This window comes from Eurosta solidaginis, chromosome 3, assembly GCF_040869045.1.
Source record: "Eurosta solidaginis isolate ZX-2024a chromosome 3, ASM4086904v1, whole genome shotgun sequence".
NCBI lineage: Eukaryota > Metazoa > Arthropoda > Insecta > Diptera > Tephritidae > Eurosta > Eurosta solidaginis.
In genome coordinates, this window is record NC_090321.1 from 98,204,065 (window position 1) to 98,220,239 (window position 16,175).

At 41.3% G+C, this 16,175-nt stretch overlaps 1 protein-coding gene across 10 annotated transcripts in view; it reads left to right on the forward strand.

The window, feature by feature from the left end:
• The window catches only part of LOC137244196 (beta-glucuronidase-like), a 664,948-nt gene extending 652,124 nt beyond the window's left edge, over positions 1 to 12,824 (forward strand). For 6 of the 10 annotated variants that reach the window (XM_067772845.1, XM_067772844.1, XM_067772848.1 and 3 more), the window contains 5 exons: positions 9,359 to 9,502; positions 9,583 to 9,667; positions 9,729 to 9,905; positions 9,964 to 10,102; positions 10,170 to 12,824. In XM_067772845.1, coding sequence (XP_067628946.1) covers positions 9,359 to 9,502; positions 9,583 to 9,667; positions 9,729 to 9,905; positions 9,964 to 10,102; positions 10,170 to 10,372 — 748 coding nt within the window. In that variant the 3' untranslated portion in view covers positions 10,373 to 12,824. The remainder of the gene's footprint in view (positions 1 to 9,358; positions 9,503 to 9,582; positions 9,668 to 9,728; positions 9,906 to 9,963; positions 10,103 to 10,169) is intronic. The other 4 variants (XM_067772852.1, XM_067772851.1, XM_067772843.1 and 1 more) reach the window with 2 other exon arrangements.
• The last annotated feature ends 3,351 nt before the right edge of the window (positions 12,825 to 16,175 follow it).

The following is a 16,175-nucleotide window of genomic DNA, read 5'->3' on the forward strand; positions in this document are numbered from 1 at the left end:
AGATATATGCTATATATACAACCGATCTCTATGATTTTTTCAAACAACAATATATGCTATATACGTAAGCATTCGGTGAAATTTGAAGCTTCTAGCTGTTAAAATTGGGCTAAAATTGCCAAAATATATATATACTATATATATATACTATACTAGCTGGCCCGGCAGACCTTATCCTGCCCGGTAATATTCCTTCCAGTGCTTTACAAACTTTTCCTGGAAACGGAAGCATTTGTCATTTAGAAGCCCCTATAAAAAATTTCGCACCTCGCTTCCTATCACAAGCTTTACCTCTCCGTTCGCTTTCTCCCTCTTTTCTCCTTTAAATATTTCTTTATTTTTCCTTCCCCTTCCTATTCATTTCCCTTTTCCATTTCCCTTTTCCATTTCCCTTTCTCTTTCCCTTTTTCCCCCTTTTCCTTTCATTTAGAAAAGAGGTGTGGCACCCCCCAATTTAACGCCTTCAGATAAACTTCAAGGATAATAAAACACAAATAATTCAAATTTAAATGTTATTTATTTGAACGGAATTGAAATCAGTAGAGAGCCATATGATGAACAATGTTTTTTGTTTTGTTTTCCGGCGCAAAAACAAACAACGAAGACGGTTTCCCAACACGCGAGCAGGCAACGTACAGCTGACCGTGCGATTTATTGTCATCGCAAAAGCCAATCGAACGGGAAACTGAATCCGCTTGAATTGGAATGGAAGATCAGATAGAATAATCGGAATTCGTGGGATAAGGACTTCCTCTCCCTTGAATTTGCCCTTGATGATCGTAGTTTGAATCACATTTTCATCAGTTTCTTGACGGACAACCGCGTACCGTTGCACAATTTCGGATGATTCAGATTCCGCAACGTGATTATGATCGATCCCTCTTTCAATTTTAAATTATGCGGCGGAGTTCCTGGCACATCAAGCGAGTTCAAAAATTCTGTTGGATAGTTTGTCGCTTCATCCTCGTCGGGCACGCTGTCAACGGATTTGTACGAATGCAGTTCTCCAGCTATTTGACTTTGAATAATTAAAATCAAGCTATCGACGTCCTTATTCGTCGCTGCAAGTATTGCCCGTTCACTAATCCAATCGACATTTTTATAATTTTGTGCAATGCCGGGGAACACTTTGGTGATGAGTTCTTCTTTCGACGATGTGAACTCGCAAAAATTTGCCGGGACCAATATTAATCCAGTGGAAACATCAACAGGTATTTGGCTATTGCCAAGCGCCAACAGTTGTCTCGAGAATTCAAGAGCCGATGAGTCGTTCTGCAACGCAACTCTCATGTTCGTGGTCAATTTCAACTTCTTGACATGCCGCCACAAAGACGACGATTTCAGGCATGCATTAAGTTCATCGGCAGCAGTAGATTTCGGGATGACAGGTAATGTTTGGCGAAAATCTCCGGAGAGCAATAGCATAGCCCCGCCTAATTGTCTCGAATCACCTCATAAATCCTTCATCGTTCGGTCAACTGCCTCAAAAGCTCGTTTATGCGACATCGCGCATTCATCCCAAATGATGATTTTGCATTCTCGCATCAATTTCGCTGTCGCTGAATTCTTGGTCATTGTGCACGTTGGCTTGTCTACCATGAGTAGATTCATCGGCAGTTTTAAAGCTGAATATGCAGTTCGACCGCCTTCCAACAATGTGGCAGCAGTGCCAGAGGAAGCAACAGCCAACACAATTTGAGATCTTGCCCGAATTGTAGCATCAAAGAAATGACGAATGTTTTTCCTGTCCCACCGGGAGCATCGAGAAAGTAAATGCCTCCCGTTCCATCGTCAACAGCCTTCATCAGGGAACCGTACATGTTCTTCTGATCTGCATTTAACAGCTGCATATTTGTTCGGACTCTTTCGGCCAGCTCATCTCGATCATAGTCTTGCTCCCGTCGCAGCTCCCGATTGAATGCATCGTTTATCGAACGATTTGGCGCTGGCATTCCCAATGTCGACACCAGACTGCCGCACATGAGGATGCACATGTCTTCGATCATGCGAAATCTGCGTAAAATGTCGTCAGCCATCTCGTCCTTATATTTGTCCCACAATAGGGTTGGGTACGATGAATGACATGCGGCTATGATGATCGCAAACAATGTACGAATTTGATTCGCTGGCGAAGAAACATTTGCATCGGGGAGAGTGGAGTCCCAATGTGTATCGTTTTCAAGCAAATTCAAATGTTGGCAAGCCTCTCGAAAAGTGGCGCATAGCACACTATCCACAGTACGCAGGGAATCGAAGGTGGTAGGGCCTCTGATGTTAACCAAAAGCAAGCGAAGATAGAAGCATTCGTCTTGGCGTCGATGAACTGTGTATATTCGTCCGAGAGCATCGGTGGAATAGAAATCAGTAAAGCCAGCAACAACATTACCTTTTTTCCGGCGTTGAAACCTCTTTGATGCAGCGTTAAATGTATAATAGCGTGGCATTTCCGAATATAGTAAAGTCCATGCGAACGGATCGCTTTCGCATGTCGAAAAGAAATTTGTCAACGTTGTAGCTGGTGGCTGTTCTGCTCTTTGCGCTGCATTTGCGTCCGTAAAGTAGACACGCTGGCCGTTCTCCAAGTGTACTGCCAAATGTACCACAGTCGGGTGACGTTCATGAATCGGAAACGAAAACAGCCGCCAAATTGCCTCGTTACAACTCACGTAACGTCCAAGTTGAAATTGCGTTACCTCGTCGTTTGCATTCGGTTCGACAATGCCAAATACCGCCATGTCGCTCCCTTTGTTCACATATTTGCAAACGTATTTGATGGATTTAATGGAATTGCAGTACTCAACATTGCAGTGAGTTGAGAACGTTTTCGACAAAAGCGGACAATACGGAACGATCCAGCGGTTATCGACGATGACATTGTTTCCTTTCACTTTCATCACGATTGATTTGCCATTGTTATCTGGAGAACGACGCCGATACAATGGATATCCGTCGATTCCAGAGATGGTGTCAGCCACCAACGGACGGGGGAAACGCTTTGTGCAATTTCCGTTTTCCATGCACGGCGAGTCTGGGTTGTGGACTCCGCAAGGCCCATGGATCATGTTCGTTGTCACAACGGAATACAGCTCCGGATCAATTTCTGGATCTGTTTTTTCGGCCGAAATGATCGAATCAATATCATCTGGGCGGATCGTGTCGAGCATCCAAAGCAAAATGTGTGCATGTGGTAAGCCACGTTTCTGCCATTCAACCGAGTACTTCCAACAACGGATTATGCCAAAAACCTTATGCTTAATGATGTAATCCATGAGTACTTTGATCTTTTGTATGAACACTCGTGCAATGATGTCATGTCGATCGCTGGATGTTTGTCCTGTCAGCAAGAGATCCGTATTTTCAGGCCATTTCGGATTGCAAGTGAACGTGATGAATAAATCCGGCCGTCCGTAATTCCGCACATACGTCATCGCATCCTGAGCGTACTCATGCATGTGGCGCGGGCTTCCAACGTAAGTAGCTGGAAGAATGTTCAAACAACTGATGTTGGTTGCGTCTCCTTCAGTAGCCAAGGCATCACGCAAGTGTATGTATTAATCTGATCGTAACTTGGACTGATTGAAACGAATGAAATTGAGGCGCTCCGTTTCGACCTTGACGTACATGTCAACGCAGTACTGTTGAAACAACCGGCGATATCTCAACAGATGATTGTCAACATCGCGTCGAATCATCAAACGATAAGCATAAAAATTCATTGAGCTGACCTTCTTATTCGTTTCTTCTCCTGAAATATGAATTCGAACTCGGTTGCAAAATAAAATAGAAGTGGTGACTTGTAAACAAACCTGTCGTTCGATTAACCATCTTTATATTGAAGCGATATCCATCCTCTCCACGACAGAACATCAACGGGTATTGAAGTGAATCATATGACCGATGCGTAACAAAGCGCCCGCTCGATGGTGAATTTGCCCTTGAATTTGAATGTTTGGAAGCAATTTCGAAAAAATATAACAATAATTGTTCATGTTTTGATAATAATGGGACATCATTACCTTAAAAGTGGGATTGTAGCCGGGTACATCAACAACTTGGGCTCCAAATGATGTCATTTGAAAGCATCCGTTATATTTTTGTGTATTCTCTAAAAAATGTTTTGATTGGATTGTATTTCCATAGAGTAACGATTACAATGGCTCTGGCGGGTGGGTTAAAACGGGTAATTTCACTTTGCCACCAGCGCAGCATAAGCCGGGGGTTTCTGATTGAAACTTCAAAGCATTGCAATGCTGGCATACGACAGACAATGAGCCGATATCAACGCAGACCGTTTGTGGATGTGATACGCGATATATGACTATCCGAAATGAGAAAAATAAATCGATGAACACGAAAATCAGAAAAACTCGAATCAATTGCAGCAAGAAAAATAGCACATTTGTTTAATAAAAAATGACAATGAGAAAAGTGCACCTGTCAAATTACGCTCAACCTAAGCACAGCGCCATCTGTTATTTATCCCTTTAATTTCTCCACTCAAAATGCAATTTTATCACAATGAATTTTACAGTTATCCGAAACTTACAAAAACACAGCACCATCTGTTATTTATCTCGTTATATTAATAAACAATTTTCGATTTCTCCAATTTTCCGACTTTTCCGCAGGATTTTCCCAGAATTTTCTTTCGTAAAAACCTTCTCCTATCAATTACGAAGAACTTTAAAAAAATGGGAGCGAAATCGGTCCTGCCGTTCTCAATTTTCGATTTCTCCAATTTTCCGACTTTTCCGCAGGGTTTTCCCAAAATTTTCTTTCGTAGAAACCTTCTCCTAGCAATTACGAAGAACTGAAAAAAAATTTGAACCAAATCGGTCCTGCCGTTCTCAATTTTCGATTTCTCCAATTTTCCGACTTCCGCAGGGTTTTCCCAAAATTTTCTTTCGTAAAAACCTTCTCCTATCAATTACGAAGAACTGAAAATAAATTTGAGCGAAATCGGTCCTGCCGTTCTCAATTTTCGATTTCTCCAATTTTCCGACTTTTCCGCAGGGTTTTCCCAAAATTTTCTTTCGTAAAAACCTTCTCCTAGCAATTACGAAGAACTGAAAAAAATTTGAGCCAAATCGGTTCTGCCGTTCTCAATTTTCGATTTTCCAATTTTCCGCAGGGTTTTCCCAAAATTTTCTTTCGTAAAAACCTTCTCCTAGCAATTACGAAGAACTGAAAAAAAATTTGAGCCAAATCGGGCCTGCCGTTCTCAATTGATGAATTACTATACATTTTTCACACCATTTATATATATATAGATATACCACCATATATATACCACCAATCTTTATGATTTTTTCGGACAACAATATATGCTATATGCGTAAGCATTCGTTGAGATTTGAAGCCTCTAGCTCTTAAAATAGGGCAGTCATTACGAAAAGTTTCTTATCTGAACAATCGGTTGTGGGGGATATATACTATATATATGTACGACCGATCTCATCAATTTTTTCAGGCAACAATATGTGCAATATACGAAATTATATGGTGAGGTTTGAAGCTTCAATCTGTTAAATTGAGTAAGATATGACCAAAATCCTCTTTTTCTGAAAAATCGGTTGTATGGAGGATATATGCTATAGTGGTCCGATCCGGCCGGTTCCGACAAATGTCTAATCGGACACCCAAATACACCCGCTCACCAAATTTTATTAAGATATCTCAAAAATTGAGGGACTAGTTTGCATACAAACAGACAGACGGACATGGCTAAATCAACTCAGCTCTTCATCCTGATTATTTCGGTATACTTAATGGTGGGTCTATCTATTTTCCTTTAAGGACTTACAATTTTGGGTTTCGTGACGAAATTTCATTTTCATGAAAGGTATAATGAATGCTATTTGCTCTGTTGAACATTAGGGTACGAACAGAGTGGGCGCTGAAAGCCGAGCCGACATTGTCAGTGCGATAAAACTGATCACATTCAAGTTAATACAAATAAGCTTGTGTATAACACGGTGAACGTCGACAAGAGCAGAGCGCAAAGCCGATGAGTGCGAGAAAACAGTTTCAAAGCGTTTTGCGCGATTTTTTGCATTGGATATTATATGCATTGTCGATGTTTGCTTTTTAGCGTGCAGTCGTGTTTTTAATGGTTTAAAAATAAAAAAATGGATATCGATCAAATAATAAGTGAACATTTTTTAGGGTATTTGGATGTTTTCCAAATTCTTTTGTGTTAATAATTGCATTAATCACACTAGGAGATATTCTTTATCTGATGAATCCATTACCGTGTAAAGGAATTTTATAAACACTAATGAACAACAAGGCTAAATGACATAAAAGCAAAACATAATGAAATAAACAGAATTTCAGCGCAGATTCTCGCATTCACTGTGTTATATACAAATTTTCTTCTCGCATGAAAATAAGCTCGGCTCGGCTCCGCTTGGCATCAGCGGTCACTGTGTTCGTACCCTTATTCCGAAGAACTTTGTGTTTTCTCACGCTACTTCTTATCTGCAGCAATTTACAATGCGACGTGGGAACAGAGGTGTGTTTCTCGTTGCAATAACAATAACAATAAAAACAAGAAGCCCCAACAATAACTGAAAGAAACAGAAAAGTAAAGCCACAAGTACAAAAATGGTATAATCACAGCGCTACATCAACTCCAACAAAAAACAAGCAAGAGAAAAGACATTGTTCTGCATAAAAGAACCGAACGGAGCTTGAAAATGTATGCCAAGGTTTTGTAGCATCGGTATAGCTATGATGCCTGCGCCTATCGCTTTTGAGGGTTTGACCTTTATGATGACTTTATTAACGTCTATGGCGATGATGGTGTTGGGAGACTCTCGCGCGCTTTTTGAATCCGCTAGTACTTTATAACAAAAGGTTGGGGGTTGGATTTGTCATTGTGCTTGGTTGGATTTGACAAGAATCTTACGGTCGGCCATAGCTTATCACCACCCTCAGAGAGGTTGTAATTATTTAGATGTTTTTCTCATTTTGCCCAATTGTTCTTATATGGTATTGCTGTATCACAAAATCGCATTCTCTCCCTAAGGCTGCTGCTGCATTCTCTCACTAACCCGACGCCGAATTGGCGACCATGGGAAAAGCACACCTCCCTTCATGGACATCAGCCGGGATAGGAAACTAATAAAATTTCGACATTCAGATGTAATGAATTCGGCTGATCGTTGCCCAAGGCAAGTGTTGTGGTGTCCGATGTTGTTGGAGAACTGCTAGGCAGTACAATGGAATAAACACATCCCTATTCAGCAAACCGCTTTCAAATGGGAGCTTTCCGTGCGTAGTTTTTCCGATTAATACGTATCTATGCATCGCCTTATTTTATAAGATGTACATATATTATACGTCCATATTTCGTAGCTTGTAAGCCTCGGGCAAAGCAATATCAAAAATTTAGAAGCAAGTTTCATCCAAAAGTGTTTCTAAGTTAGGGCGCCCCTCGGCAGTGATTTTGCAAGCACCCCGAGTGTATTTCTGCCATGAAAAGGCTTTTCAGTGAAAACTCATCTGCCTTGCATTTATTTATTTTATTATACTCAGCTGAGCAGAGCTCACAGAGTATATTAACTTTGTTCGCATAACGGTAATCTGTAATGGCATAAACTAATCGAGATGGATATAGACTTCTATATATCAAAATGATCTGGGCGAGAAAAGAAATTTATTTAGCCATGTCCGTCCGTCCGTAAACACGATAACTTGAGTAAATTTTGAGGTATCTTAATGAAATTTGGTATGTAGGTTCCTGACCACTCATCTCAGATCGCTATTTAAAATTAACGAAATCGGACTATAAGCACGCCCACTTTTTCGATATCGAAAATTTCGAAAACCCGAAAAAGTGCGATAACTCATTACCAAAGACGGATAAAGCGATGAAACTTGGTAGGTGGGTTGACCTTATGACATAGAATAGAAAATTAGTAAAATCTTGGACAATGGGCGTGGTACCACCCACTTTTGAAAGAAGTTAATTTGAAAGTTTTGCAAGCCGTAATTTGGCAATCGTTGAAGAAATCATGATGAAATTTGGCAAGAGCGTTACTCCTATTCCTATATGTGTGCCAAATAAAAACTAGCAAAATCGGATGACGATCACGCCCACTTAAAAAAAAAAAATTTTAGTCAAATTATAATATCTTTAAAGTATATAAGTATATTATGTCAACATTCAACTCCAGTAATGATATGGTGCAACAAAATACAAAAATAAAAGAAACTTTCAAAATGGGCGTGGCTCCGACCTTTTTCATTTAATTTGTCTAGAATGCTTTTAATGCCATAAATCCAACAAAAATTAACCCATCCTTGTGAAATTTGGTAGGGGCATAGATTCTATGGCAATAACTTTTTTCTGTGAAAATGGGCGAAATCGGTTGAAGCCACGCCCAGTTTTTATACACAGTCGACCGTCTGTCCTTCCGCTCGGCCCTTAACACGATAACTTGAGCAAAAATCGATATATCTTTACTAAACTTAATTCACGTACTTATCTGAACTCACTTTGTCTTGGTACAAAAAATGGCCGATATCCGACTATGACCACGCCCACTTTTTCGATATCGAAAATTACGAAAAATGAAAAAATGCCATAATTCCATAACAAATATGAAAAAGGGGATGAAACATTGTACCTGGATTGGTTTATTGACGAAAAATATAACTTTAGAAAAAACTTTGTAAAACGGATGTGACACCTTCCATATTAAGTAGAATAAGATTAAAAAGTTCTGCAGGGCGAAATCAAAAGCCCTTGGAATCTTGGCAGGAATATTGTTCGTTGTATTACATATATAAATAAATTAGCGGTCCCCGACAGATGATGGTGTGGGTCACCCTTGTCCACATTTTGGTCGATATCTCGAAAACGCTTTCACATATACAACTAAAACCCTCATTAATACCTTTAATTTGATACCCATGTCGTACAAACACATTCTAGGGTCACTCCTGGTCCACTTTTATGGCGATATCTCGAAAAGGCGTCGACCTATAGAACTAAAGCTCACTACCTTTTAAAATACTCATTAGCGCCTTTCATTTGATTCCCATATCGTACAAACACATTCTAGAGTCACCACTCGTCCACCTTTATGGCGATATCACGAAATGGCGTCCACTTATAGAACTATGGCCCACTCGCTTTTAAAATACTCTTTAATACCTTCCATTTGATACCCATGTCAATCAAACACATTCCAGGGTTACCCTAAGTTCATTTTCCTACGTGGTAATTTTCCTGTATTTTTTCTCCAAAGCTCTCAGCTGAGTATGTAATGTTCGGTTACACCCGCCTTCCTTACTTGTTTCTTTAATAAATTTGTATGCTAAACCTCCTTATTTTTGTATCACCCTGCAGCAATTATAGTCAAGCACTATTGGACAAGCATAAATCCGCTATGGAACAGCTTATACATCGTGATCGGAATCACCCAAGTGTAATTATGTGGTCTATAGCTAATGAGCCTCGTACTAGTCCGTTTCAAGCTGATTCTCACTTTCAGTAAGATTTAAATAATTTGTTGTTCATATTCTCTAGCTGCAAATATTTTACGTATTTTTGTAATATGTTTACTCAATAAGATTTGTGGCTGCCTTCACCCGCTCACTTGATGGTACAAGACCTGTTACTGCCGCCATTGCCGTACCTTCGAGCAGCGATAAAGCTGTAAGTGCCTTAAGAGAACTCCTTGTAGAGTTCAAAATTGTTTGATAAACTTTATTTGCAGGCTAAGCATTTGGATATTATATGCTTTAATCGATACAATGGTTGGTATAGTAATCCCGGAAAGTTGGACATGATAACTACAAATGTTGTCGAGGAAGCGATTACTTGGAATAAAAAGCATAACAAACCAGTTATAGTTGGAGAATATGGCGCAGACACAATTGAAGGACTACATTTAGTTAGTAGGAAACTTAAGAGTTGAAAAATGAGATCTAATCAAATAAATTTTCTTATAGCTTCCCGCTTATATCTGGTCCGAAGAATACCAAAACGAGTTGTACTCGAAGCATTTTAAAGCTTTTGATACGCTAAGAAAGAATCAATGGTTTATTGGTGAATTTGTTTGGAATTTTGCCGATTTCAAAACAGCTCAATGTATGTTATTAGAAAAAAAAAAAAATTATGTTATTTAATTAAAACTAACAGTTTTGTTATGTTTTAGCTACAACTCGTGTGGGCGGTAATAAGAAAGGTGTTTTTACTCGTAATCGTCAACCAAAAGCAACTGCGCATTTACTTCGGAAGCGTTATTTCGCGCTGGCTCGTGAACTGGATAGCTGCGATCTTCCAGAGGATTTATTCCTTTATATAACTGATGCAATATCGACTGGGTCACGTGGAAAGCATGAGGAAGCTGATTTATAAAACCAATTAAAAATAAACAAGCCTAATGTAATAAGTTATACCTAGTAGCTCCAATTTAAAGTTCAATTAAGCATTTTACTTTTTGTCTTTTGACCTTTTGACTGGCTGAATTTTCGTATATTAAAATAAGTAGACAAATTATTTTGTATTAAACAAGAAAAAACAAAAAAAATATATATATATTTTTATACGCATGTATTAAGCTCCGATATACTTAAAATTCGTAGTTAATGAAAAAGCCACACAAATTGTTAGATTTATACGTAACCTGTCTTCCCAATCGGAAATTAAATTCCCAAGCGCTTTTTAAAATATTTAAAAAATCATTTCTAGTTCATCAATTACTATTTTCTTAGATTTCTGTTTGAGGACATAGGCATCCTTAAAAGAAAGTCATCGATTTGACTTTATTCGTAACAAAAATAAATAACATTTTGCATGTCCTCAAAGAAATCTATTTTTACTCTAAAAAATTTAATTGTTTATATTATTTGTATTTCTTATATAACTAAGCCCAACCGGAATAGAAAATAATTATTATGCTACCCCAAAATATGGTCGCATTCGCTCCATTTATCACTAATGTCGGACATAAAAAGTTTGGGCGACTACTCTCCCTTTTCGCCAATTGAGGAATTATAATTAAATCGTATCAAAGGAATGTATCATGCCCTTTTATAATTATAATACATCATTACTGGTCCTGATTGTTTATTTCTGCAACGATAAAAATACTCCCACAATTTTTTCGAGAGTGTTGTCGATGTTAACAGTCCTTTACTGGATAGCCTGACTGTTAGGGGAACGATTTAATTTGACCAAGTCAAACCTTCAAGTTCGTCTCACCTTTCAAATGTATATGTTAGCAAATCTGCGTTTTCTGATACTTAATATTTCCACACGAACATACATACATATAAATCGCGATATACCTCCGAAAAGGTTAAGGAAGCCTCTCTTCCAATTTTCGTGGTGCTACTGTATTTGTACTTATACTTGGCGGGATTTAGGTCCAATATAAATATCATATGCCGACTCCAAACGGCATCTGCAAGCATGATCAATTTTCCCTGAGAAGATTTTAACATCACTTGTATAGGATATATGTATATTAGTATTATCATAAAACAACAACAAAATTGATTATATAGACCCTGGCAAAGTTGACATAGACATAATGCCTTAGTCATAACCATATTTTTACTTAACCATATCTATTGGCATCCTAAAAAATGTGATAACTTCACAAAAAAGAAGAAAATACCTAAAATTAGTAGCAAATTGCACAATGAATAAGTCATTTGGTCAAATCTATCAAAAACCAAAAATTAAATTGTTTAGCTATGGTATGGTTATGGCTGGGCGTTATGGTATGGCGCCATTGACCACTAAAGGGTTAGTGGGCTTAGAATATAACCGCGGTAGGTAATACCTACTAGGTATGCCTGTCGTAAGAGGCGAATAAATACCGCATTGATTCAAGGGGTTGTGTAGCGCAAGCCGCTCAAGGGGTTGCCAGCGCAATATATAGCTTCTCTAACCCAATTGTCAACCTCACCTACCCGTGGCAAATCCTTTCTCATTAACAGCCCAGGTTCTGGCGACCCCGAACTCCTGATGGATCTAGGGAATGGGAGGGCGGGATGGCTTAGAAGGCTTTATGGTGCTTATTACCGGAACGTACCGGATCTGCATACGGCAAAGGATCATCAACATCGATAACACTCCAAGGCTTTCGGGGAGTGTCCTTATCACTACAATAAAAACAACAAATGACCTAGAAAAGTTGACATAGTCATAACCATAAACGTACTTAACCATGTCTACTGTCATCTGTTATTGGTGCTTTAACCTAAAAATCGTGGCTTTTTTATAAAAACGAAGAAAACGTAAAAAATTACAAACCAACTCAACAAATAATGAGACAGTCAAAACCTATCCGAAACAAAAAGCAAAATATCGAAAAAGTTAATAAATTCACAATTCAAATCGGGCAAACGGAGTATATGGTCCCATGCCATGCTGCAGTCGCGTCAATGTACATAATGATAGTCAGGCGGCGATTAAGGCAATAATCTCACACAGTACTTCATCAAGAAGTATTTTGGAATGCAAAGAAGCATTGGGGAAACTTCACTGAGGTCGGACCACACATCTATACTGGGTTCCCAGTAATAAAGGGATAGAAGGTAACGAAAAGACCGATGCCAACGCTTCCTAGGCAGTCGGTTCTATGTACCGGAGCGACTGGGGATTTTTCCCGACCAAGGACTGTCATTTCAGTGTAACCCCATTTAATTTGTTGCGTCCCTCCCTCAAATTGTCATCCTCCCAGCAGCTCCTTGCAGCGGGACTGCTCCATATTCTGTTGCTCCGGGAAGGTATCGAATCCAATCCGGATGCGTCTCCTGACACCGGTCCTGAGAAATGGGTTTGCTGCATCTGCCGGAAAAGAATCTTTTTAGGACGGTCATACTCTGTTCAGTGTGTCTCGTGTAAGGGATGGTTGCATCGGACAGGTTGTTCTGGGCTTGATCCCAAAAGCCGACGTCCACGTAACTTTTATAAATCTTTTGTGGCTCCTTGCTGTTCACGTCCAAGGGCGTCCCGTAGTCTACGCCTTAGCACCCCCCCCCCCCCCTACCTTCTAGCAGCCCAGCTGCTCAGCAAGCCACAACTATTACCCGCTGATGCTCGCGCCCCCCGGCGCCAACAACTCAAACAGCTGCTACCACTCATAACTACTATCTTCGTAGTAGAGTAGGTAGCAATGCTGAGCATCAGCCCCTGCCGCCGTCTTCTCCCCCTCTTTTCCGGCAGCAATCGTGTAGTTCAGGGAAACAGACTCTTAGTCCCTAACCCCGTTTGCACCGTTTGTCAGCACAAAACATATATGTTTGCGACATCCGCCCCATGCAGCTCCTGCCTTGGGCGGTGCCACTTTCCTAGATGTTCTGGTCTCCGCGATGGCAACCCCCCGACGGGTCTCATTGCGCCATGTTGCCAGGTCGCAAACCCCAATCTACCGGGTACCCCAATGCTTGCCCAAGGACGCCCAGTCCCAGCAGTTGCGTCCTGGCCTTCCTCAACCCAGGCGTAGTAACCCGTCACTTACTCCCAGAGTGGCGACGTCTCCACATATGCACTTCAGAACTCTGCAGTTAAACTGTAATGGATTAACTGGGAAGATCACGTAGATAGTCGATTTCATGAAGCGGCACAACATCCGCATTGCTGCGATTCAAGAGACTAAACTCACAGCAAGATCGCACTGCAAACCTGTTCTGGGTATAATGTCCACAGAAAAGATCGCATGAGCGGAAATGGAGGCGGCCTTGCGTTTATCATACACCACTCTGTGCAATATCATATATTTGATCCTGGCATCGACCGCAGGGACAATGTCTTAGAACGTCAAGGCCTATCTGTCCGGTCAGGCGATGCAAACCTAGAAATCGTCAACATCTACATCCCTCCTGCCACCTGTTGCCCCTGTGGATACCGCCCTAATATTAGCGCCTTACTCACTGGTAACAATCGCATTATCTTAGGCGACTTTAATGCCCATCACGATCTATGGCATTCAAACTTGCGGGCGGATAGTAGGGGTGAGAAGTTGGCGGATCAAATAAAAGAAACGACGTTCTGCACAATAAACGGAGACGCCCCCACACGTATGGTAGGAAGCTGTCACAGTTCGCCGGATATCTCAATCGTGAGCGCAGAACTCGTAAACTGCGTCAACTGGCAGCCGATGGTAACATTGGCATCCGACCACCTGTCTATTCTTATTTCGTTCGAGCGTACCGCTGACTTCATCGTTACAGGAAAACGCAATTTCATAAACTTTAAAAATGGATAGTGGGAGGAATACAAATCTTTTACAGACAACCTCTTTGCTGCCCCCCCTATCCCGACTGATGCCCGCCAAGGGCAGCGTGCTTTCCGCAAGGTCATTGAATCCGCCTCGGCTCGTTTCATTCCCGCCGGGAGAATTCCCGAAATTCGGCCCCACTTCCCGGCGGAGGCCGCAAATTTAGCGAGAGAACGTGACATTATAAGACAGCTCGACCCAGACGACCCCCAAATAAGGGACATAAACCAACGCATCAGATTGCTTGTGGATGAACACAAGCGGGCGAAATGGGAGGAGCACCTAAGAGGTTGTAACCTCTCTGGCGGTGTGGGTAAATTTTGGTCCACCGTAAAGTCCCTATCGAATCCGTCTAAGCACAATGACAAAGTTTCCTTCGCCTTCGGCGATAAAGTGCTGTCGCATTCGAAAAAATGCGCGAGCGCTTTCTGCCGTCAATATGTAATGCATTCTACGGTCGACAAAGATAGACGGAGGGTCAACAGACACGCACATAAACATAAATTCAGCGCGTCACCAATTACCATCACCGCCAGAGAGGTTGAAGATGCCATTGGTCATGCTAAATCATCCAAAGCAGTGGGCCCAGACGGCATAGCCATGCCGATGCTTAAAAGCCTAGGAAAGAGGGTTTCAAATACTTAGCACATGTCTTCAACCTGTCTCTTTCCACCTTTGTCATACCCGAAAAATGGCCAAGGTGGTCCCGCTACTAAAGCCTGGGAAACCACCTAACATAGGAGAGTCGTATCGTCCGATATCTCTCCTATCGCCAGTAGTAAAGACGCTTGAAGCCATTTCGCTCCCCTGATTCCAAGCAAATTTGCAGCTACCCTCTCATCAGCATGGCTTCAGAAAACTCCATAGCACCACCACCGCGCTAAATGCCATCAGCACCCAGATAAATTGCGGTTTAAATCAAAACCCCTACCATAGAACAGTACTCGTAGCGCTAGACCTATCAAAAGCTTTTGATACGGTCAACCATGGCACGTTACTGCAAGACCTGGAAGGGTCTACCCTTCCCCCATGTCTTAAAAGGTGGACCGCAAATTATCTGGTTGGTCGGCAGGCATCGTTGCAATTTAGAAACGAAACATCAAAACCAAGAAGAATTAAACAAGGGGTGCCACAGGGTGGTGTCCTATCCCCACTTTTGTTTAATTTCTACATATCAAAGCTACCTTCGCCACTAGAAGGGGTTACTATCGTTTTCTATGCCGATGACTGCACAATAATGGCCACAGGCCCAGGCCCACAGATCGATGAGCTCTGCAACAGAATAAACGTCTACCTCCCTGATCTCTCCAGTTTTTTCTCCTCGCGAAACCTGGCATTATCACCGACTAAATCTTCCGCGACCTTAATTACAACATGGACGTCCCAAATGTCGACCATTTTGAACATCCACGCCGATGGCACTACGCTACCGACTGTCCTATACTCCAAAATCTTGGGTGTGACGTTTGATCAGGATCTACATTTTGGTGAGCACGCAGCCGCAATTGTTCCGAAAATCCAGAGCCGTAATAAAATCCTCAAATCCCTTGCTGGCAGTACCTGGGGAAAAGATAAAGAAACGCTCATTACTACATACAACACAATTAGCCAGCCGTTTACGTGCTATGCGTCACCCATAAGGTCGCCAAGCCTAAAAACTACCTACTGGAAGAAGCTACAGGCCTCCCAAAATACTGCTCTCATAATCGCCACGGGCTGCCTTCTTATGTCCCCAGAACACCATCTGCATAATGAGGCGAGAATACCCCCCATCAGGGAGAGAAATGAGATGCTGGCCAAACAGTTTCTGTTGAATACCCAGAAACCTGGGCATCCACACAGACATCTGATTGATGAGCCAACACCGCCTAGGGCTTAAGGAGTCATCTCCGTAAGCATTCTGAGGAAATACGGCACCTGAGAACCCAG